Consider the following 23,376-nt stretch of genomic DNA (forward strand, 5'->3'; position numbering starts at 1 on the left):
TGTCTTTCCCGTTTGGGGGTTATCCTGTTTGGGCGATGATTGAGTCTGCATTATTATGATTATTGTCTCCAGCTCCAGGCTTCGTCTTCTTCCTTCTCTTCGTCTTCACTGTTCGTTACTGATGCTATCTGTCTTCTTGCTTTGCTTTCGCATCTTGCTGTTTTCTCTCCTTTCAACATCCTTGCAGCCTCGCAATTGAATGCTCCATTGCTAGTTCCGTTGCTTCATCTCTCCTCTGGTCCTCGACCTGTCCCATATATCTCCTTTCACCTGCTCCGGGCTCTTTCTACCTCTCTACTCTCCCAGCCAGGCAGACGATGCTGTCGTGCTTCGCCCTCACTGCTCCCCACCTCCCTCTTCCTTCTTGAACTTATCAGATGCTGTGAGCTGGGTGTTGTTGCAAGCTTCTATTTGACAGCTGTTTCGACCTGCGTGCTTATCGGTGCTGCCTATCGATCTCCACTCGAAGCTCGGTTCAAGCTTATAGCACCCTTTGCTCGCTGCCCATTTCCTTCCCTGTTCTTACTGCTGCAGCGGCGCTGTTACCGGAAGGATGCTGCTCACACTTAAGCCTTCGTCGCAGAACGGGGTCAAAGGGCCCCATGACTACGCCATCGTTCGCCAGTCCGTTCCTACTCCACGGTCTTCCCCACCTCCAGTGTCAGATCTGTCAGCGACCACAGCGCCTTCGAGATCGTCTGCAAACAAGCCCATGGACAATTCTCGTAGCGGACTGCCGCCCCCGGCCTCCCTAACTCTACCGCCGCCAAACCTAGGCTTCGCAAGTGGCACTGGCCCCGCCAATGCAATGAATCAAACCCTCCCGCCGCCTCCAAGTCAATGGCAGAGCTCCGATGACTCCATGCGCCACTGGTTCCAAGCCAAGGCGGAGGAGGATCGAAGGAAGCAGGAAGAAGAGAAAACACGCCAAGAGTCTCTGCGACTGGAGCAGCGGAGGCTCGAACAGAGCATGCTGCGCGATGCGTTGCAGGCCGGAATTCCGCCGCACCTCATTCCGCTGATCTTCGCGGGTATCAGTCCCGGCGGGCTGCCCCCCTCCATTCTTGAGATGGTTCAACAACACATGGCCCAATCGGTTCCCGCCCGGGCATCGGCTCCTACGATGCCGGCCATGCCACATGCACCGACTCAGGCCCAACGACGGCCATCGCATGTCCGACGTGATTCCCGCACGCTTCCCCTCAACCCTTACTCCGCCCCCTCAGTTCCAGCGCAGGCTGTGCCCCCTCCGGGCATTCTGCTGTCTCAACCTTTGCACCCCGTGGGTGCGCCCCCGACTGTACAGCCGCCGCCGGTCACAAACGGTGCTGTCGATACTCGACTGCCCCCGTCCGTTCCGCGGATGCCTCCGAGCGAGCCGCAGCTCCAGCATCCTCCACCTCCTCCTATTAACCTCAGTCATGTGCACTACGCTCCAGGGTCTTCCATACCTTTCACACAGTCGGCAGTGAGCAAGTCAGATTTTATCTCTCGCCCCTCTCCACCATCTCTGTATTTCCATCATTGGGTGCCACCAGGACAGCCGCAAGCCAACCAACTGGGAGCGCGAACTCGCCAGGAGTCGCCTGGGGCGACGCAAGGACCACGCCGGGTTGACTCTCATAGTTCTCCCGGACTGAAGAGAAAAGCTAGCGGTCCTCATATTCCTGCTCCGATGCCCTCATCGAGGGGGCCGGAGCCCGTTCCTGGCGGTAGCAATGTTTATGCCTCCCGACCGGGGTCACCGACGGGTAGAGGACCTCGTCCGATGATGTCGACTGAGGCATTCTCAACTTATGAACTTCATGCGGCGGATTCGAGACCTGACCGCCCTAGTCGTGGCCCCAGCCCCGACCCGATCACTGAAGACCCGAAATCGGATCCGCGCCGTGAGGAGCATGCTCCTGCTGTAGATGATTCGTCCGGAGCGGAACCTTCCTCAATTAGACCTCCAGACGTACGGCCAGACGCGGCCGCTGAAAGCACATTACCAGATTCAGGATCAACGAGGAATCCTGGCTCACCTGTTGTCACGAGGTCAACTGAACCCGAACGACCCAACTAATCCCGTCCCAGGAAGACTAGCCACCCGTCGTCGTCATGGGTGACTTGACATCTTCCCCATACATCCTGTAATATTGCTGTGGTCTATCTAATTTTCATGCTGATATCTCATTGGGAAGCGACTTGTATATTCTCTGCATCCGAAGCCTATCGTGTCCATCGGGAAAGATGAGTTTTATGATACCAAAGACTAGAAACGGCCTTTCTTTTTTTTTTTCTTCTTTCTTCCCGATCGCTGTTCCATTATTCCCGCCTTGAGCCAATCTGTACACTACTTGTAGCGTCCTCTCGGCCGTACCTTTTCAATTCCGCGGCGTCTTCTCACCCTTTCCCCTTAAGGTCGAAATATCATGTGCCCCATACCGTCATACGCACATGTGACATTCAGGGATCGTAAAGAGCGTATAGGGTAAGTATATTTAGGATGATCAGAGGGATTGTATGCAAGAGCGAGAGAGAGAGAGACCATGTACAGTACGGTGCCGGTGCTTGCGCCATTCACCCTACCACAGATAAATTGATTCGGGAGCCACGGCCAATCAATCATGCCAATCATGCAAACCAAGCAGATCAAGCAGAATCTGACAAGAGGGAAAAATAAGTCGACGAAGGCACACCGAGAGGGAAGTGCCGCCGGGGTTGATTCCTTGACTCGCTGAGTCCCGAAGTGTTTGAGAATACAGACGAGAAAAAAGGGAAAAAAAAACCTCAAATGAGCTGGTATATCTAGGACGCGAGGGAGGTTGGATGGTATATTATGACAGCGTTGGAATTATGTATGTATGTATGTATATAGATAGGTAAGGCAGGGTGATTAGTATCCATGGAGGGTTCGGGGAGGACATAAGGAAAGAATGATAAGCGAGGCGCAGATGGTACAGAGTAGTAGTAGTAGTAGTAGTAGTAGTAGTAGTAGTAGTAGTAGTAGTAGTGACATGGTAACGAAAGGGTGGAATGTATAGCAGGGAGAGACATTTATGGGAAAAGAAATGATAGAGAGTGATGTGTAAATGTAGGGATTGATGCGGTTGGATCGAGGGATCCAGTGGTGAGAATGAGAAATTCATTCAGTGTCAGTGTGTGTGCAAACAGCTCCTGCGAGAGGTAGGTTGTCTCTAAAAAGGGATAGCATGTCCAGTGAGTGCTGGGACGGGCGGGGTTGACCTTCCGGGGGAGACAAGGAAAAAGAAATGAGCCGAGGGCGGATTTGCTTTATAAAGTCACGACAGAGATGATGCCGTCATCTGAGTGAGCTCTGGAAGCGGAAGAAACAGCGGGCAAAGGAGAATTTGAAGAGGAAAACAGGGATAGATGCGATTAATTGCACAACGACTTTTCTTTCATCATCAAGAATCGTCCGCTTGAGTCGTAAGAGAATTATAGGGGGACTTCCATCCGAGGCCAAAGGGTAGCAGCCATGCTACCCTTTACTCAAGGAAGAAACCTAGACATTAGATTAGGTTTTAAAACAGTGATTAGAAAGGTCGGATTGGTGGGGACATAAGCCACCGGGTCATCGTATCTGCAACTCGCAGATTTCACAGATGAGGCTCGGGCATGGAGTGAGAAAGCCAACTAAGATGATTTCTTTCGGCGATGCACTTTCCACTCCGTTTTGGCAACACGCATGAACAATTCCACATCCTTAATGGGGACCCAGCTGGTGAGGACCTTCATCGCATTTTCGAAATCGGACTCGAGGACGATGTCACGCATACCATCAATGAGGGCTGCCGAGGTAGCATGAAGCACATCCAAGCCGTTGCCAAATGCACTGACGTGAGCCTTCTTACCGCTCTTAATGGAAGACCCACTCGCAGTAAGATCCTCTGCGTCGCCGAGCAGCATGAATACATCCCATACCCGAAGCTGCGCAGGAAATGGGATGGAATAGTTGAACAAAGTGAGATACCAGCGAGTACCGTACGCTGTAGGTGGAATGCCAAGCTCATTCTGTGATGGGTATTGCATTAGCATAGCGCGCGGAGCGACAGAGACGTATACGCCACTTACCAATTTTGCAGCAACCTCTCCTTTCTCCAGCCATTCTCGTTCGAAGTCGCTCAAAGCCTCCATGAGGCCCGCAAAGCCGGATTGATATAGCCGCTCCAGGCCCCGCAGTTGCCAGAGTCGAACAAGCATGATAAATGCATGTTCTTCGTCGTAGTATGCAAGCAGCGTTGCAGCAAGGGCTGCCATGCCCTGGACGTAGCCTGTATCCGGAAAATAGAGAGACATCGCATGCAGCACGCGGAACAGCAGCCGCTGCCCGCCACGATAGCGGCGACGAAACATAATGTGGCTGGTTATTGTTCTGGGGACATCAATATCGATCTGGACATCATCCGGGGAAGACATTAATTGGTATTCATTGAATGCCTCAATAAGCTCTTCTTTTGATGGACTGTCGCTGTGCAGCTTGGCGCTTGCTTCTAGGAAGGCATACCAAGCGGTAGCTCGCCATCGGTCAGGTATGCCTTTCCATGTCCGTTCGATCAGCTTCGAACTGGTGGTATCGAACTCGAATGTCATGCCGCCTCCATCGCTACTTCTTATCGGCTTGGCCATCTTCGTCCACTTGTCTTCCCTCTCCCATTCCTTCTTCCTTGCTGCGCGCGCAGCGGCTGAGTCTTGTCGATCCCCGGGTGCGATGGCGTTTGTGGGTAGCGTGAGCATGTCGCCCGCCTCGTCCTTGACACGACGAGTCCGGTTGTGAGGAAGATGGTTGGCTGCCCGACGAAACCGTGTGGTGGAACGCCGTAACGGTGAACTGTAGGTACTTTGAGAAGACGATGGACGAATTGACGGCTCGGATAGTTTTCGAGTCGGAGATCGGCCAGTAAAGGAGCGATGATTGGGACCTATTGCCGAAGGCGGGCGCATAGAATACTTGCGCCGTGGGGTTTCAGAGGCAAGAAGCAGGCTTGTAGAGACGCGTTGAATGGGACTAGGATCGATGCCTTCATTGGAATTAGACGTCGGGGACCGAATGAACCCGTATCGGTCCACATCGCCAGCTTTGATGTTCTGCCAATATTCAATGCCTCCCGCAAGCTCGTGTGCTTCTCGCTTGAATCCGGGGACACCGTCCGTCCCGAGTGACGAAACTATACTTCGAGTATCCGTTCCGGACACGCTGGGTCCCGACAGACGCGAGCATTCCATGCTCGGGGGAGCTGTGTCTTCCCACAGAACGCCGTGCTCCGCGGCCATGGATCTTGCTACCTCCGAGTCCGTCACATTCTCGTCGCCCTTCTCATACATTAAGCGCACTCGTCGCGACAACATGTCTTCATCTGCAGAGATGGCTCTGCTGGCAATAGCGCTGTGCCGCACCCTAAGCGTCGCTTGCGGTTTGGAGCGCCTCGTAGGGGAGTCCAAAGGTTCTTCGTCCGCGACATGTAATTCCGGCGAAGTCATGGCTGGCAGAGCCGTATCGCTCTCGTCTTCCAGCACATGCTCCTGTAATTGCTGGTCGGCCCCTTCCATCTGCGCGATTCTTTGTTGTTTTGCCTCCGCCTGCTGGATTTGCTGTTGGAGCTGACGTCTTTCCTCTTCCTTGATGAGACTGCCACGCTTGGAAAACCTCATTGATTGCGGTCCTAGACCGTCGAGTGCGGCGTTCGGGATGTCCAAGGGGATTCCGTTGAACGGGGCTTGGATAGGAGGGACAGGCGGTGTGTCATCTTCATCCCGATCGAAATCCCCTGACTTTCTACCCCTTAAGCCACCCCATCTACGTTCCGACCAGCGCGACCCGGGACGAGATCCTGGGCGAGATCCTGGACGCGAACTGGGACGCGACGCCGTATCATCAACAATAATGCTGGGTATACTGCGCAATGACCGCAAGCTCACGGTCGAAGCCCCGGCAGCTGGTAGGCTGGTTAACCTGTTTCTGCCACGTCTAGTGGTCCGTTGTGATAGGGCGGGTGGGGCTTGTTCAATGGGGGCACCGGAGGAGGTACTGGATGAATTCGATCGGTCCTCTGAGCAGAAGGATTGATTACTCGGTTGGGGGAACGACGCAGATCGAAGTGTCACTGGGACTGTCGCAGCAACAGTCTTATCGTAGGGGAGACTCTGGATTGCCGAGGTCGACTCGGACATCACGGCGGAAGGTACAGAAACGGGCCGATTATTCACCATTATCCCGGCATGACTTTGCGCCCTATTATCTCTATTAATTTGTAGCGTTTTTGTTCTTTTAGGAAAGATCTTGCAGCCGAAGCTGGGTATGTGTATGTGGATGTAGATGTGGTTGTGTTTGTGTTCGTACACGTTAGCCAAGAGAGGCAGCGGCCGGCGGGGCGGTCGATTGATTGATTGATTGATTGATTGATTGATTGTATGTAGTATTCGGATTTGGATCGCAGATGAAGGAGCGGATAGGGACTGAATTAGAACCGGAGGCGCAGTTGGAACTTCAATGGAATTGATGATTATAGAAATCGTAAAAATAAAATAGAGATTAAGCTTATGAGACCTGAGGACGGGAAATGAGCGACAAACGGGGGGAAATCAGGTCTCTTGCGCGGTAAATCATGGCAGTCGGCAACAAAGCGACGGAAGAGAGAGAAGGAGTGAAATCTGGGGCGGGCGTTGCTTGCAGTTCCTGGAAGGATGCTTGGCGGCAGGACAAGCTTCAGCAATCCAGGGAGGAATTGAAAGTCGGGGGAGATAGAGAAGGGGTGAAAAGAGGTGGAATTCCACGGAATGTGTGTGGCTAAAGGGGAGATAAACTCGCTGCGCTGCCCAGTGCTATCTGGTCTGCGTCGAGGGAGGATGGAACGGAAGTATTAGCCAAGGGGGAAGAGGAGGGGAGGAGGGGAGGGAAAAAGGAAAAAAAAAGGCCCTCAGCCAGTAAATAAGTAATAGTAAAAAAGTAAAGAAGTAGTAGTCGAGCAATGCGCGCGCGCACTCGCTCACCTCTTGTTAGCTAGCGACACTACCTTACTCTGCAATGCTCGCCTCATTGAAGGGGAAAACAAGGTAGCGCATTCAGCCAATACAGAGAAGGAGACCAAGACGAACAATGCGCACAGCAGGGCTGGCGCAAAAACCAGGGAGGAAGTAGAAGGAGATGGAGAAGGAAAAGAACAAACATACTGGGAGGAGAGGAGATGCAAGAGAAGAAAGAGGAGGGCGGCGACGAGGAGGCCGATGATCCACTATACAATTTTTAGTCTGCTTTAACTCCTCGGGAGGGCCACGCAACTGTGGATCTTCACAGTTGATTTTGCGTGGTCCCGACCACAAACACTATTTCTGAATTGAATTGAATTGAATTGAATTGAAGCTGGTTGCAATGGGAATGAGAGAGGAATAGAGAACAAAGAAAGAGAAGAACAGCGGAGGCATTTAGTGGCTGATGGATGGTTTGATTGAACCTCTGCTTCACCCACAACAACTATCATTGAGCCTATAGTTCACTCGACTTATTCCGTCGGGGGCGCACGCACCACCTCAGATCAAGCTTAGATCTACTCATATCTACAATATCTCTCTGCCTTGAGTTTAAAGGGCTCCTCAGCTTCCTCTGCCGTGTCATCTCCTTGCGCAGCCACTGAAGTGTGTGTGTGTGTGTATGTGTGTGTGTGTGCCTCTGGCTGGGCAAGAAAGGGAGAACAGAGGGATGTTGATATCCACTTTCTCCCACATCTTCATCTCCCATCCCTTGGAAGTGAGAATTTTTTCCAACCAGCCAGGAGCTCCAGAATTGTCGCCATGTCTGTGATGCAATCAGCGGGCTCTAAGCTCCGGCTTCTTCTTCATTGAAGACTCAGATCCACCTCAGTGGCTATAATATTTACTAGAACTCGGCTTCTTGCGGCAGGTCGCATCCTGCCTCAATGCAAGGATTCACTACAGCCTTTATACATTAATCTCATCGCCCATCGCCCGCTCTGTCCATTGCCTCCTTCTGTCATCCGCCTTGCTCGTCATTTCCACATAGTCTTCCATAAATGACCCAACCGTTGTAACTCCGCCAAGGTCAGATGCCTGCTGACCTTCCATGCAAACACGACACAACCATAGCATACATTCAATGTATGCAGCCCTTCGCACCAAGCTCAAAGAGTTCACCAAAGAAGGGAGCGTAGATGCGGGGGCGGGGGGAAGAAAAAAAAAACAAAAACAAAAACAAAAACAAAAAGACCCGGCAGGGGCCAAAGATTGTCCACAGCAAAAGATAAAGTGGTAGATGACAGGCTCACAGTCTAATTGTTCAAGCCACGGCAGCTGTGTTGATGCCGGACCTGGACGGCTCACGGGTAGAGCGTGTTGGTTCAATCGGCTCATTGGGGAGAAGTTCAATCTGACGAACCAAGAAGCTCTTCTCATCTGTGAATTGATCATCTTCAGTCCGATCCTCCAGGAAGCGAGGTAAGAATCTCAAAAGGCGGTCACGGTTGTTGATGAGAATTCGCTGTACGGCTACAGATTTGTTTGGGTTCGCAACAAATACCTGCGATACATTCTTCGTCAGCATGCCGTCGTTCGTCGGCCAGGAGGGGCCGGTCTGCCTTACTTTGAACACGTGGAATCCTTCGTACTGGACCATCTTGCGATCGTCTCGCAGTAGCTTCATGCAGAGCTTCAGATTGTCACCGCTCTCCACATAGGCCATCATGACATTGTAATTGGCCCGATCGAGCAAGATCTCGCCTAGAAGCTTGATGCTCTGCCGCTTGGTCACATATGAGCTGGAGTTCACAAGTACCTCGTTGAATTTCGCAAAGAACCGATCAAAGTTAGTCGACAAGTAGCCTGTTACTAGAGTTTTGTGGCGGGTCAATATGTCCTAGAGTGGTCGTGTTAGTACTCTTGTTATCGCCAGCAGATTTGATAGACAATTGTTACCCGGAAGGTTGTGAAGGAATCGGCACTCAGCTCGAAACTGCCGCGGTCTATCCAGTAGAAAAAACGCCAAAAGATCCCAGTCCCATCTTGGGGGACGCCGGGCTGAACTTCTGTGAGTTTGATAGCTGGCTCTCCTTCGCCTGATTGATCATACAAGATGATAGCCGCGATGACGTCAAACTTCAAGGCTTCTCGCAGGATAATGCCGCATGGCATAGCACTTTCGCTGTGCTCATAACCCTTGCACAATTCAATGATAACCTCGGGTCGGTTATGGACTATATAAGAGATGACCGGAGGGTCATTTTGATTTGAGCTCGAACTGGCAGGCCTGAAACGAAGCATATGCGAAAAGATGGCCTGGGTGTCCTTTCGAGCTTCAAAGGGAAGGAGATGAAGACATCGAGCTAGGTCATAAAGCAAATCCTCCTGCAGAGCTGCGTGAACTAGATTTTGAACCTGTTCAGGGGATACCTCGACATCTGCAAAGGACCACATCAGCCGGGGTTTCTGGAGACCCTAAAGAAGTATTTAGGAGGCAAGGGTAACAAGCCCCGTGCAATTTCATGCGAGCACACGAACCTTGAGTACCTTGGACGATCAGTTTCATCTGAGAGAGTGGCTTTTCCGCATCCTACATGTTAGTGCAGTCAGCAAGCATTCGGGGTCGCGGAAGTCAGAACAGTCTGGCGCGGAACTGCTCTCGAGACCAGAGGAGGATACACAAATTGGAGACCAACCTTGGCAGTCAAGGGGTCCTCCCGAACCCGCGCCAGGGAGTCTTTAATTGTCCGAACAAGATCAGAAGGCTGACGGGATCGACCGCGGTTGAAGAAGAAGGCCATGCTTGATTGTTTGTATTGCCGGCGGAACCAAAACAGCGTCTGGGAGGGGAAGAGCGGTCACTGTGCAGGGGGAACCGACTGCTCGGTTTTAGCTCAAGACAACAAAACCCAGAATTTGGTAAGAGTGCGAGACTCGATATCGATAGTAAGAAGGCGATTGAATTGAAGAGGGAGTTTGTTGTGTTCGCAGAGTGGAGGAGGGGACTGTGAGTTGGAGATGAAGCTGAAGCTCTTCTGGAGGGAGGCGGTGACGCTTCTGTTGGCGGGGAAGCCGACCAAGCCTCAGGCTCCTCCGTGTTTGATTGACTCTTATCGCCGTTCTGGGCCCCCTGATAATAAACAGGCAGGCGGGGCACCAAATGCCCGTCCCGCTCATTTTCGATTTTTCGATTTTTCGATTTTTTTTTTCGACGGTTTGTCTTTTCCGGCCGCCGCAAGCAAACTGGAAATTTGTACCCCTCACCTCTCTCAGTTGACACTTCTCCAACTCGCCCTTTTCAACTCTTTATCCGTATCACGGATTCGTGATTTGCTAAGAGCGCAATCGGCTCAGGTTCTGGAAAATTAGATTTCAAACAATCTGATTCTATACCCGTCGAGCCATCCGCGCAAAATATTGCAATACCCCGCAATTATCGCCATGTCTGCGTCGGCTTCTGCATCGCAGCGTGTCCCCGTCGAGGACGACGTGCGCTCTTATTCTTCTGAGGAGTCCGACATCAGCAATGAGGAAGGATGGGAAGATGTCGAGCCCGATGACGAGACCCAGCCAGTTGTCGGCCTATTCTCCGACAAAGTCTACCCCGACGTGCTGTCCATGTTGAAAGAAACCAAAGACAAGCACAACTTTGACCTGCGAGGAATTCGGAAGGAGTTCGGTGCGTTCTCACTTGATATGCATTGGCACTGCGTTGAATCCCTGGATGTGGAGATGTAGAAGCCTGGATGTGGAATGGCTCTTAGGCTCTGATTGTGACACGGCTAACTTTTACTTCATTCGCAATACAGACTTGGACTTTTTGGGCACTATCAAGTTGGTCAACTACATCCGTTCCCAGGTCAAGCAGGGCAACATGTCGCCCGATGTCTCCTCCAAGGATAAATTTGACGACGAGCTCTACTTGATGCCGGTCCTGGAGGATGATGCTCTACTGTACAGCTTGGATGACATTGATGAAGAAGCCCCAGATGCTGCAGGGGAGACGGACGCCGAGAGGCGAGTAATTGAGCTGCAGGAGGACCTTGAGCGCCTTCAGACACAATTTTCCGAATATCGAGACGCGGTCCAGAAGTCAATGGAAGAACAACTTTCCAAGGAGGATGAGAAGCTCAAAACAAGCCCCAATGCTCCTAGTGCACGACGAACCACCAGCAAGATTGAGGAGGCTGATGCGGATTACTTCGTTTCCTACTCATACAATGGTACAGTCTTCGAAATCCAGGTATCTCAATACGCCATCTCCCAACTAACAAAATAATTGCCAGGCATTCACGAGTCCATGCTTAAAGACACTGTTCGCACTGAAGCTTACCGGGACTTCATCTACGAGAACAAGCATGTTTTCAAGGATAAGGTTGTCCTGGACGTAGGTTGCGGAACCGGAATTCTGTCCATGTTCTGCGCCAAGGCTGGGGCTCGCAAGGTCATCTCCGTTGACAACTCGAACATCATCGATAGAGCCAAGGAGATCATCTATGAGAACGGCTTCGGGGACATCATAACGTAAGTGATCGCCTTCATCTACTGCGACAGACATGAGCTAATATCTGAGAATCCAGCTGCATCCGTGGCAAGATCGAGGAAGTCACACTGCCCGTCCCGCAGGTGGATATTATCGTCTCTGAGTGGATGGGTTACGGTCTTCTTTTTGAGGCCATGTTCGACTCGGTAATCTATGCTCGGGACCGCTACCTTGCCCCCGGAGGTCTAATGGCTCCTTCGCATGCTACCCTCCGCATCGCCCCATTCGCGGACTCCGAATTCATTTCGTCGCACATCACATTCTGGAAGAGTGTCTACGGTTTCAACATGAAGAGCATGCTTACCGGTATCTACGATGAGGCGCTTGTCCGAAGTGTACCGCCGTCATCGATCCCCGGAGATTCCGATGTCTTTCTGCCTCTTCCGCTGCATACCATAACGGTTGAAGAACTGTCCTTTTTGAAGGAGTTCAAGGTCACTCTCAACGAAGACATTGATGCGCTTGATGGTTTCGCTATCTGGTTCGACATCTTCTTCATGCCTTCCAGGGACTCCCCCCTTGCGGACGATGCACTCCCCTCTGATATGCAGAAGAAGGGCATTGTTGCTTTTACCACCGGGCCTCACGGCACTGAAACACACTGGCAGCAAACCATCTGCCTCATCGATCAGGAGAAGAAGAAGGCCCTCCCCCTTAAGAAAGGCCAAACGATCACTGGTAAGGTCGGTTACCAGAAGAAGGAGGCAGGATCCCGGTCATTGGACATCAGTATTGAGTGGGATACTGAAAATGAGAAGGGCTCTCAGCTGTGGAGTTTGCAGTGAGCTAAACACGCATGGTGGTCATGGTTCTATAAATCTCAATCTCAAAAATCTCTTCAGTGCGATAAAGAATAATAGACTTGTGTTTGCGTTGGTCACGAAGACTTCCAAGCTTGAACACGGTGACCTTTCTCTCGTAACTGGCTGTAGAAGATGCTGGGAGGAGAGTTGCCCTCACCATAATCGTATAATGACGAGTAATATGCACATTGCTCGTATTGTGAATGCTCTAATTCATCTCACTCGAGTTTTTGATTCCGCCCGTCTATGGCGGTCATGGCGACGAGAATGAGAGTCTGACTTAGGCTGCGAATGTCGATGACGCGAGCGATCTCGACTTCCGTCCTTGCGATCATGATGTCGACGAGAGCTTCTTTCATGATGTTTCTGACGGCTATCTGAAGAAGCATCAAGCCTGAAGCCCTCAAGGCTATCTAGCGACGGTGACCGCCTTCTTCGGGAATGCGACCGGCGCCTTTCCGTGGATTTCATTTCCTCAAGCTCTCGTTTTCGTTCCTCGTTCCATCTATTCCTTTCGCGCTCAACAGACCGGAGCTGTTGCACACCTTTCTTCATCGCTGCTAGAGGGTCGTTGGCAACCAACCTGGCCTTTTCCCGTTCTCTCCTTCGAGGATCCTCATTGCCCCAGACATCCTTGCTTGGCATGGATTCTGATGGTTGTGTATCATTTCGGGAAGATGAATACCAGGGATTTTGATTGACCGATTGCCGGAAACCCGCTGCATTGGAGAAGCGCATTGTGTATTGATCTTCGAGTCTTCGTTGCTTCTCAGCAGATTCCTTCTCAGCTTCCGCGTTCTTCTCAACTGGTTTGCGGGCATTTCCCTGAGGAAACAGGTCAATGTGCCCGGAGCTATCGTGAAGGGGCGCATCGCTTGAACGGACACGAGCCTGCTGGTCCTGGGTGGCTAGGGCTATCTTTGCATCCTCTTGGGCCAGTCTGATATCTCTGTCCGTGTCGTTCTCCCCAGCCAGTCGTCTTCTTTTCCTGCGCCTCGCCGCATCTTCCGAGTAAGACTTGTGTTTGTTGGCAAAAGAGTCAGAAGGCTCCGGCGGCGGTGGAGGGGGGGTTGAGGGTCGTTCTCCGCGCAGTATTTGGATTCTTCGCTCGGCATCGACCTCCTGCATGCGACGCTCCTCTTCTTCCTCCCGAGCTTTGGCCTGCGCCTCGTCGCGCCGGACGCGAGCGATATTCTCTGGGTTGTAGACGTTCCATGACTTCTTGCCGAGGAGGTGTCTGATTCATGAGGATTCATATTAGTGTTAGCAACCCAAAAACGAGAAGAAACGATGATGAAAGACTCACAGCGGCATCTTGGTTCGATGAGCAAGTGTATCTACTGAACTGGGAAGATGGATTGCTCGAGTACAAGAGTCGTCATAGAGATCGGCGAAAACGGAAGTCCGCCGGGCCGATGGACTAAGCAACGGTACCTTAACTGGCGGTTACGTCCATGTGTCGCGAAAGGAGCTTCCTCCAACTTACAACCGCCACTTCTACCACCCTCATTCTCTCATACTTGATAATCTCCCACCGTACAAACACTTTACTTTGAAGTCAGCTGTTCAAGGTCATTCTTCACTTTGTCTATGCCGTTGAAACTTCATTCCATATTAGTTGAACTTGTGCCACAGCTGCCGGCAGCATCACTCTAATCGCCCCTCCCCCGCGCTCAACTGCACAGTCAGCCATTGTCCACTTCTATATCCCGTCTGCTGTCTGCGCAATAACTCTTACATTCTTGCGCAAACATGTTTAATCGCAATAATTACCCTTCTGTGCCCAACCCTTTCGGCTCTCGCCCCTCGCGTGGTGACGGCTACACGGTCCCTAACCAGCCGGGTGGATATCCTGCTGCAGGGTACGCATATAAAGAACGCAAGGCTTTCTTTCGAACAATGACTTGCTAACTCATACTGTCTATTAGTCCCGGAGGATACGGAGCCCCACCGCAGTCTATGGGCAGACCTAGCCCATCACACATGCCGCCACGGAGTGAGAAGCCCGCCAGCTCCGGTCAAACATGGACGCTACGGCCTGCAAAGAGCCCGGACAATGTGTATACCTTTGGAAATCTGTATGACTTGAGCCAATCAGAGGTCAAGTCCTACCTTCTGACAGTTTTCTTAGAGTCGCCGTTTCAACCCAGGACTTCCCTCCCTCTCGCGATGGACACGACCTTTTACTTCTCATCAACGACCTTTACGTTCTCTCTGCGCGTCCTCTGGATGGGTTCCCACCCGGTCATATCAGCATGTCGGATCCTCAGCGAACTTGGGCTGGTATCGCTTTCACGGACTCAGTGCAAGTGCAGATCTATGATCCCTTCGGCCAGGGTGGTCAGGCATACGTCGGATCAACCGATATCGAAGTAGGATTCGCTGGCAAGAAGAGGGTCGAGACTCCATATGACCAGGATGAGCTGGCCAGCGTCGTGATTAAGGTATGTTAATTCCCCCGTCCCAACTTTAATTGTACTGCGGTCACTGACAGAATTAGAATTTTGAAAACCAAATATTCGCACCCGGTCAAAAGATCCTGATGGATCACCGAAGCATCCCTCTTTTGTTGACAATCAAGACCGTTCAACGCGTTGATCTGTCCTCCGGCACCCCTGACCCCAATGGTGGACAGGTCGAGACCAGCCCTATTGCCAGAGGTATCCTTACAAGACACTCTCAAATCACCTTCTTCAAGGACGCTCGTACCGGTATCAATTTGAAGGCTTCAAACCGTCGGCCCGCCGCAAACTCTATTATTCAACCTGATTTCAAGTTCGAGAATATGGGCATCGGTGGTCTCGACTCAGAATTTAGCACTATCTTCCGTCGTGCCTTCGCGTCTCGAATCTTTCCCCCAGGGCTTGTTGAGAAATTGGGTCTTCAGCATGTAAAGGGTATACTGCTCTATGGTCCTCCTGGAACAGGTAAAACTTTGATTGCTCGGCAAATTGGAAAGATGTTGAACGCTAGAGAACCCAAGGTCATCAATGGACCAGAAGTGCTCAACAAGTACGTCGGTCAGTCTGAAGAGAATATCCGAAAACTCTTTGCGGATGCAGAGAAGGAGTATAAGGAGAAGGGTGAGGAGAGTGGCCTTCATATCATCATCTTCGATGAGCTTGATGCTGTCTGTAAGCAGCGTGGTAGTGGAGCTGGTGGCGGTACTGGAGTCGGAGATAGCGTGGTCAACCAGCTGCTCTCGAAGCTTGATGGTGTCGACCAGCTCAACAACATCCTACTCATCGGTATGACTAACCGAAAGGATATGATTGATGAAGCACTCCTGCGTCCTGGTCGTCTTGAAGTTCACATGGAAATCTCCCTTCCCGATGAGAAAGGCCGAGCTCAGATCCTCAAGATCCATACCCAGAAGATGCGCGACAACAGTGTGATGGACGATGATGTCGACCTGCCTGAACTGGCCCAGCTGACCAAGAACTTTTCTGGTGCTGAAATTGCTGGTCTTGTCAAGTCCGCATCTTCATTCGCGTTCTCTCGGCATATCAAAGTTGGCACGATGGCTAACGTCAGTGATGATGTTGTAAACATGAAGGTCAACCGTGCTGATTTCCACCACGCACTTGATGAAGTCAAGCCGGCATTTGGTGTCTCCGAGGAAGAGCTGTCAAGTCGCATTCAGTACGGCATTATTCACTTCTCCCCAGGCATTAATGAGATTCTTAAGGAAGGAGAGCTTTTCGTGAAACAAGTCAGCAATGCCGAGTCCTCGCCTCTGTTCTCTGTCTTGTTGCACGGCCCGACCGCAAGTGGAAAGACTGCTCTTGCTGCTCGGATCGCCATCGACTCCGGCTTCCCCTTCATCAAGTTGATCAGTCCCGAGGACATGGTCGGGTATAGTGAAATGGCCAAGATTCAGCACATCACCAAGATTTTCGATGATGCCTATAAAAGTCGTACGAGTGTTGTCGTTGTTGACAACATCGAGCGCCTTATTGAGTGGGTGCCTATTGGCCCTCGATTCAGCAACGCCATCTTGCAAACGTTAATGGTGTGCTTGAGAAAGCAACCTAGCAAGGGCCGACGCCTCCTGGTCCTGGCAACTACCACGGAGAGAGCTGTGTTGAAGCAGTTGGATGTTTACAACTCCTTCAATGCGGATATCATGGTTCCGAATGTTATGACATTCGAGGAGTTGAGATATATCCTTGAGAAATCCGGAGCTTTCGATGCGCAGGAGATTGAGCAAGCACTAGAGGGTCTCGATGACATCTCTGAACGTAAGACTATCGGCGTTGGTGTCAAGAAGGTGCTTTTGGGAATTGAAACAGCTAAGCAGGACGTCGATAAGGTAGGACGTTTTGTGCGTGTCATCAACCGTGCAATTCAGGAGGAACACACTTTTGCATAGAGCCAGCAGGAGCTATAGCTAATGAGACTGGTATATTTGTGTACAGTGAAGGTAGAATAATTCAAAGTGACAATGTCAATATAAGTCTAAAATTATTTCACCTTCAGTCAGGAGGAAGATACTTGCAGCCTGGAGTTTATCTGGTCTTCCCTGCCATGTTTAAATCATTCACTAAGTTCCTACTTATGCCGTGTGAGGAAACCACCACTTCACTACTCTCAATTTCTCTCGCTTCTTCACATATTAGACCTCTAGCCACTGGTTCAAAACCCCCCACCCTCCACCATTTTGGGTACAACCTTACTTCAACACTTCGACAACCATTATTTTCATCAGTCCTCTCCACTTGCATCACCGATCCCCTCACAGAACCAGAAACAGGCACATGTTACAGCAGTTCATCATGCCTTCCGCTGCTGTCCAACCCAAGCAAATCCTGAAGCGAGCACCGTCACAGAAGGAATATGAGTTTCTGCAAGAATGGGCTCCCGAGACTCTGAAGAACTACGAAGTGCCGTCCCAACAGACTGTTTTTCGACCTGCTCAGGCTGCTCCAGTCAAAGAACAGGGAATACCCACTCACAGGCATTCTAAATTGCGCACCTCTTCCTTGTATGAAGATTGGAAAGCTCACGCTGCCTCCTTCCAGGAAGAGAACGCGGACAAGGAATGCACTCCTTCTCCCCACGCCCCGGCACAGAAGGTTGACCACTTGCCACATTCTGCAAGCTTGACGGCTGCTACGGTCGCTGCTGAGAAACCAATTCATTGTCTGCAGTCCAAAACAAACGCCAAAGGCTCCCAGCAGGTTTGTTCGAAGAGCAATACTCTCCATCCTCGTGAGTTCAAACAGTACTTTCAATATTCAGGATGAACGTTCTACATGGCAGTATGTTCCTCTCTAACGCGTTGGCGATGGGTGCATGTTCTAGACCACTACGCTCAATCTACCGTTAGCGCTAGCAATCGATTCAACACTATTAATGCGGGTGATGGAAAGTTATCCAAATCGGTTGCTGAGCCTGCCAACGTTCCGCACAAATCACAACAGAAATCACGTACTAGCTCCTCTAGTCCCACAACACCAGAGGCTTCTATCTCTGTGCACAACTCTAAAAGCAGACCCGGTGAGGTTAACGAGCTGCACCACCCTCACATCTCGAATTTGTCTGCAGGAAGAGCACCCAAGCCGGTGGAGACATCCAAGCCTGCGAAGACATCCAAGCCTAGTGATGAAAGCCAGCAGAAACAAAACCTCAATGGTCCGACTCCCACCGCAGCACAGACGCTCAAGCCTACTGAGCCCACCAAGAAAGCTGTCGAAAGCAGACAGAAGCCACGGGCTGGGTCTGTTTGCTACACCGCGCCTAATGGTACCCGTTTTCCTCGTCACAATGAATTGCTCAAATGGTCAATCGGAGTCAAGAATCAACACAATGATCTAGTGATTTTCCTGCCTGTCTTTGTCGAGAGCCCATGGAAGGGCCTTAAACCTATTTTGACCACATGTGCTTCGCGGTACTGGTAGGTTATTCTCTACATCATTTGGTAGTTTATACTTTGTTTGATGATTCGCTGCTAATCGACCACATGCAGACGTGATTTCCGAAGCCTTCTAGCATCCCTATCACCAATAGGAATGTCTAACCAACTATGAAGCTAGAATTCTGAGTTGGTTCATGCTCGCTTCCCAGTCTCGGATGGAATTATAACCCATGGTTACTGCAGCCCGAGGGAGCTAGCTACTTACTGACCTTAATTACGTGACGTTACGAATTCGAATCCTGTAAAGGCTTAAATGCAAGTCACAGAGAACAAGTATGCTATTCAACTTGATGCCCTATTGATCAGATATTTTATCGCTCATTTTTATTGCTGTGTGCCTACTGTTATGGCACTTTCTGTAGCGCAGATCGATCAGCTTTCTCATTGAACCTATACAGGCAAAATGAACATTTCAATCCTCGGGTCAAGATATTGGGGAAATATCTAATGGCTGATAACAATTAATTTCCCAGACATTCAAAGAGAAATGATATTTGTAGTCTTCGATAGGGGTGTTTGTCGAATAGGCTGAATCCGAAAGTAGTAATACCTCCTTTTCACGCTCAGCTTCTTTAGCCCCTGAACAAGGTAAGTAGCATGCCACTGAATCATCAACAGTCTACCTCTTAGTGATTCCCAGATCAACATGCACACAATACACCTTCATGACTCACATGTTCATATCCTGAAATAGGACATTACCAGGATCCGGCTTTTAATCTAATCTTACGGAAGGGTTTTATCCGGGGGTTCATTTCCTCTAGTCCCACCACGGGCGACAACTTCGGATCGCCTCAGTAACAACCCACCAACTTCAGTGGTACAACCAAGACATTGGGCTAGCATTACAAGAGTCAAAGGGCTTCATATGTCTGCGCTGCAGGGGTCAAGTACTGTTGAATATCTATCTCTACGCAAACTGGCGATATGGTCCTACACGCATCCAAGCCACCAGACCAGTCAGAGGGGCGTCTGCCACTGCTGTTCACTTCAAAAATCATTGGCGTGTTGGAGTTGCTGATTGGACCGGACCACTTTGGCTATGTGAGCCTCATGTTTGCCTGATTTGTCAGAAGGCACACGTTCCCATTGAGTTGTCTATGAGGTAGGGTGCAAGCAATGCCACGCGACAAATGCACCGGAAACTACTGCACCCCTGAATCTTGGCTCTATAGTTACAGGCTCATGACTTCAAGTAAGCTCGGGTTCCTACACCAGTGAGACTGGACGCTAATCGTGATCTAACGCGTCAGGGGCAATCTCGGGTCATGCGCTCGCTGCACATCATATGCACGGCATCTCACTTTCCAATCGATCCACCCAATGTGTGCGTACACTTTGGCTGGAAGCGCTGTGCCACAATGACAGCAGGCGACGCCTCCGTCCCCGAGCTCCTCGGCGAGTCTCCGCCTAAAGCGGCAAGGAAATCATCTCAGAACAGGGGGTGGAGCGGGGGCGGCCGAGCGTTTCCTGTCCGCTGGCGGAGTCGGCACAGCGGAACTGACCGGTCACACTGCTCCTCGCATCTCATCACAGAATCCAGGATGACTGGGGTGGAATTGCAAAGATAAGGATATGAGGTTCGTGTCCTCGATCTATCCATATCTTCATAGCATTCTTGGCGTCAGTCTTGCTGCTTCACTGGTATGCGCCTACCACATACCACCGAGGACCGTGCCCGTATCGTGACCCCAGGTGACCTGGGCCTGGCACATGACTTGGCGCTTGTCGTCACAGGATGTGATGTGATGGGGAGTTTCCATTTTTCCCATGTCAATCTGAAACGTCGCGGCCGCACCTTCTTGTGCATCCGCAGTCTATTCGGAGCCATAGATCACGCATTCTTACCTCCCCCGCCCCTTTACCCGGAAATGCAACCAGTCGCGAATCTGCAAGAAAAAATGAAGATATATTGCCGAATATGAAAATTCCCATCAAAGACCAGCAGGCTCAATATTACATCGCGCCGCCAACGGAACATCGACGACAGGGGTTATCCCAGAAACCCTCCCAGCTAAACAGTATCGCAAATCAAAAAAATCCATCCCGAAATCAAGCACGCCAAATCCAAAACCCATAGAAGCCAATTTATCGGAAAGCCAGCTTTCGTGGTCTCGACGGGAGTGTTTGCCTTGCAAATTCGTCTCGGCCACTTCCCAACACGATCCCTTTTTGTCGCTCAGTTATCGTCGAAGGTGTATTTCTTGGCCGCACGCCGATACTCATCGGGATGAGCATGTTCAGCTTTGGCCTTCAAAGCACTTGTTTCGTTAGTCAGCATCTGAAGCTCTGGTATCGGGGTAGATCGCGCCTGCAAACCACACGCGGAAGATGTTTCAAGGGGACCAGTAGGACACTGAACGCTGCCAAGAACCATCTTGACGGCGGAGCGCGGCGGACGTCCGCGCAGCTGGTCAGCGGAGCGGAATCCGTTGACGCCAGTCGTATACGGAGCAAGACGAAAAATGTCAGGGAATGAGTTCGCAGCTTACTTGACGCGTTTCTGGGTCCATTCCAAATCCCGCTTGGTTTCTCGAGCGACTTTGATGCCATCGGCAAAACTGGCGCGCACGCCCTTTAGGCGCCTTTGTGCAAGAGCTTGCAGCTCGATCAGCTCACGCTGCTTCGCATTCAACTGACCGGAACTGATGGGGTAAGTTTTTAGCCTCCCTTCATTTCTGGAATCCCAGATTTATGCTGCCCATTTCTAATTCTGTGGGTTTCAAGGGCAGCGAATCGGGGTTCGCCGCGGCGGGGTTTAGACACTCACGCTTGCGCCTGCATCGCCAATCCCTTATCCAATGGTGTTGGGTCAAACATATCCTGCATGCGATCATTCAAAACATCAACAACATCGACTCCAGAGTATGAGGCAGAGCTGGAGTCATAATCGCCGCCAATGCTTCCGGATGCATAACTGAATCCAGCGGAGGTACGGCTTCCTGCCGTGGTGCTGGCGTCGGAGATATCAGGAGGTGATCCCGACACTCGACCGACAGGATAAAGACTAGCCTGAGCTGGAGCCTTAGAGGGGACGTTGATGGGGAGAGCGGGAGACTGATAGTGGTGTGTCGCCATTGTGAAAAGAGGTTTGGAGCTGATGAAGGAGAATAGAAACAGTGAGTTCAATGACAAAGAAGGTTCAACGACTGATGCCTATCAAGGGGCTGGTATGTCAGAGGGCAGATACAAGAGAGTCGACGAATGACTCCGACGAGTTGAAGGGAAGCAGACGAGACTTGGAGAGATAGAAACGGAAGAAGGAACAGGCCCGGACGATGGAGGACGAGGAGAGGGCTTATATAGCCCTCCGCGGAGAGTCTTCCATCCGGCGGAATGAACTCTGATCAAAGGAAATGAGCCTTAGCAAGGCCATGAGGGGAAAGGGGGGGCTTGGGGATGGGCGAGATAGAGCCATTGGGCATTGGGATTGTCCGGGGAGGCATTTTCTCCCACCCCCCTCCTGCCTCTCACCCACCATCATCCCTCCACTTGTCGCCAATCCCAACCCCCCAATTCCGCCCGTCTTGCAGTTTCTGCACGCCAATTCGCTCCTTTTCCCGGAAGAACCCCGCTCTGGCTGAAAAGACGAAAAACTAGAAAGATTGCTGAATGGTCGGAGACTGGTCCAGCCCTCTGCATCCCTCCTCCACCCGGACGACCTTCCCCGATGTCCCGTGGCGAGACTATCGGTCATCCTGGGGGCTCTCGGACCTTTTTCCTCTTTCTCTCCTTGGGCTGCAATGGTCTGGCTGATACGACAAAGCTATAAGATGAACAATGAGACGCACTGCGAAGCTGATCCTGCAGTGTTTCGACTTTCATCTCCAGCGGAGCTACTGCTCCCCTTTCGAGCGCCACAGTATGCTCATGATCAAGAAACAAAATACGTGAGACCTTCAACCTCTCATCTAGACTCATTTCACTTTCAGATGCCGCAGGCCTTCTTTTCCGTTTGTGAATGCGGCAAATTACCTCCCTTCTTTAAAGCTAGTCCTTTGTGAATATGCGCCACCGATATCAGGTGGCTGGGTGGCTGAGGTAAGGTGATTGCAGCAACAGAGGTACAAGATCTATTCGACAAGATGCAATGAGAAATGAGTGCCTACGGAGCTATCACAATTTGTGGCATTCATTCGAGCTGTTTCGGTCATTACAGCCATATATTATCAAACTCAAGACGTGATTCATTTGTTCGAAGCTCGATCGAATCTGTCGTAACGAGGATATAACGTTCCGATGGCTTTGAGCTGCTAGGTCATCCCCTTTGGGAGGCTTGGGAGACTTGTTAGGGTAAGAAAGCTTGTCTCTTCCACTTCCGTTTTGTTGAAAGACTTTATCCGTGAACGGCCATATGAATGGTGACGTCTTGAATCAAAGACTGCAAGGCACAAAAAGTTGCATGCGCAGTATATGGTGCGGGGGCTGACGAAAGTCACAGCTTTGCGGCAATAGAAATAAACCGAATATTGAGGATCTTGGATCAGCATTGGACATCTCTGCATATGTTCGGAACGAACGAACAGGAGCGGTCTGGCACATAAAACAATTCAAGAAAAGCACGGAGAACCGGCTAATTAGAAGCACAAAAAGACCGGGACTGCATTCTCAAACGTCAAAAACGGGCTAATGACTTCTGCTAACTCGGCGCGGCGACCCAAGATCGCTCAAGTGGCACGGCAGGGCAGAAATTGGCCCCTGAAATCAAATGGGAGACTGTGTGACAGACAGGGATGATTCTCATCTTCTGGATGCGCCAAGCATATGACATGCAAAGAACAAAAACAACCTGGGGTGTGGAATTCAAGGCGAGTGTGTTGTCCGCTTATCGGCGGCCCAGCATCCCGCGCCTGAATTCATTGAGCTCGAGCAATTGAGTGAACTATCATCAACTTCCCGACTTCCAACGGTAACAAGCGCTATAGACGCCGCCAACGTGGAAATTTCAATATGTTGTACGGTGCAGAACGGGTGCAGATGATAAGAGGCTCGACTGGCTTGCAGATACACGACTCAATGTTTTGAACGAGTCTCGGAGTCCTCCGATCCTCCCAAGATTTTGGTTCAGGGCATCCCTGTCCAGCAAGCCGACACCTCGGAATCAGGGCCTCATGATACTGCCCAAAGAAGTACAAAAGACC

General features: G+C 51.0%; 8 protein-coding genes across 8 annotated transcripts; 4 read left to right on the plus strand and 4 right to left on the minus strand.

The window, feature by feature from the left end:
* Positions 1-376: 376 nt before the first annotated feature.
* On the plus strand, positions 377-2,231 carry BO95DRAFT_154969 (uncharacterized protein). The gene has a single exon (XM_025580672.1). The coding sequence runs from the start codon at positions 554-556 to the stop codon at positions 2,063-2,065; it is 1,512 nt and encodes a 503-aa protein (XP_025441632.1). The 5' UTR covers positions 377-553; the 3' UTR covers positions 2,066-2,231.
* A 1,154-nt stretch (positions 2,232-3,385) lies between these two features.
* On the minus strand, positions 3,386-6,639 carry BO95DRAFT_154973 (putative TBC domain protein). Its single transcript, XM_025580673.1, has 2 exons — positions 4,078-6,639; positions 3,386-4,017 (listed from the first exon to the last, which is right to left on the minus strand). The coding sequence occupies exons 1-2, from the start codon at positions 6,211-6,213 to the stop codon at positions 3,640-3,642; spliced, it is 2,514 nt and encodes an 837-aa protein (XP_025441633.1). The 5' UTR covers positions 6,214-6,639; the 3' UTR covers positions 3,386-3,639.
* A 1,217-nt stretch (positions 6,640-7,856) lies between these two features.
* BO95DRAFT_474065 (Mo25 family protein) lies at positions 7,857-9,980 on the minus strand. Its single transcript, XM_025589772.1, has 5 exons — positions 9,669-9,980; positions 9,511-9,562; positions 8,929-9,410; positions 8,597-8,869; positions 7,857-8,533 (listed from the first exon to the last, which is right to left on the minus strand). Exons 1-5 carry the CDS (start codon positions 9,771-9,773, stop codon positions 8,294-8,296), a joined length of 1,152 nt encoding a protein of 383 aa, XP_025441634.1. The 5' UTR covers positions 9,774-9,980; the 3' UTR covers positions 7,857-8,293.
* A 212-nt stretch (positions 9,981-10,192) lies between these two features.
* BO95DRAFT_482757 (protein arginine methyltransferase RmtB) lies at positions 10,193-12,300 on the plus strand (the record flags this gene model as incomplete). The annotated part of the gene is made up of 4 exons (XM_025590260.1): positions 10,193-10,651; positions 10,782-11,195; positions 11,259-11,496; positions 11,553-12,300. Exons 1-4 carry the CDS (start codon positions 10,414-10,416, stop codon positions 12,298-12,300), a joined length of 1,638 nt encoding a protein of 545 aa, XP_025441635.1. The 5' UTR covers positions 10,193-10,413.
* A 231-nt stretch (positions 12,301-12,531) lies between these two features.
* On the minus strand, positions 12,532-13,632 carry BO95DRAFT_432558 (uncharacterized protein; the record flags this gene model as incomplete). Its single annotated transcript, XM_025585063.1, has 2 exons — positions 12,532-13,555; positions 13,625-13,632. The coding sequence occupies 2 exons, from the start codon at positions 13,630-13,632 to the stop codon at positions 12,532-12,534; spliced, it is 1,032 nt and encodes a 343-aa protein (XP_025441636.1).
* Positions 13,633-13,809: 177 nt separating this feature from the next.
* On the plus strand, positions 13,810-16,775 carry BO95DRAFT_443576 (AAA family ATPase SEC18). The gene is made up of 4 exons (XM_025586685.1): positions 13,810-14,180; positions 14,247-14,396; positions 14,450-14,762; positions 14,819-16,775. The coding sequence occupies exons 1-4, from the start codon at positions 14,071-14,073 to the stop codon at positions 16,688-16,690; spliced, it is 2,445 nt and encodes an 814-aa protein (XP_025441637.1). The 5' UTR covers positions 13,810-14,070; the 3' UTR covers positions 16,691-16,775.
* A 318-nt stretch (positions 16,776-17,093) lies between these two features.
* BO95DRAFT_464427 (uncharacterized protein) lies at positions 17,094-18,218 on the plus strand (the record flags this gene model as incomplete). The annotated part of the gene is made up of 2 exons (XM_025589062.1): positions 17,094-17,529; positions 17,623-18,218. The coding sequence occupies 2 exons, from the start codon at positions 17,094-17,096 to the stop codon at positions 18,216-18,218; spliced, it is 1,032 nt and encodes a 343-aa protein (XP_025441638.1).
* A 1,938-nt stretch (positions 18,219-20,156) lies between these two features.
* BO95DRAFT_390842 (KxDL motif-containing protein) lies at positions 20,157-21,476 on the minus strand. Its single transcript, XM_025583614.1, has 3 exons — positions 21,006-21,476; positions 20,728-20,880; positions 20,157-20,496 (listed from the first exon to the last, which is right to left on the minus strand). Exons 1-3 carry the CDS (start codon positions 21,311-21,313, stop codon positions 20,415-20,417), a joined length of 543 nt encoding a protein of 180 aa, XP_025441639.1. The 5' UTR covers positions 21,314-21,476; the 3' UTR covers positions 20,157-20,414.
* Between the last annotated feature and the right edge of the window lie 1,900 nt (positions 21,477-23,376).

Source organism: Aspergillus brunneoviolaceus (assembly GCF_003184695.1).
Source record: "Aspergillus brunneoviolaceus CBS 621.78 unplaced genomic scaffold BO95scaffold_39, whole genome shotgun sequence".
In the NCBI taxonomy this organism is placed as follows: domain Eukaryota; kingdom Fungi; phylum Ascomycota; class Eurotiomycetes; order Eurotiales; family Aspergillaceae; genus Aspergillus; species Aspergillus brunneoviolaceus.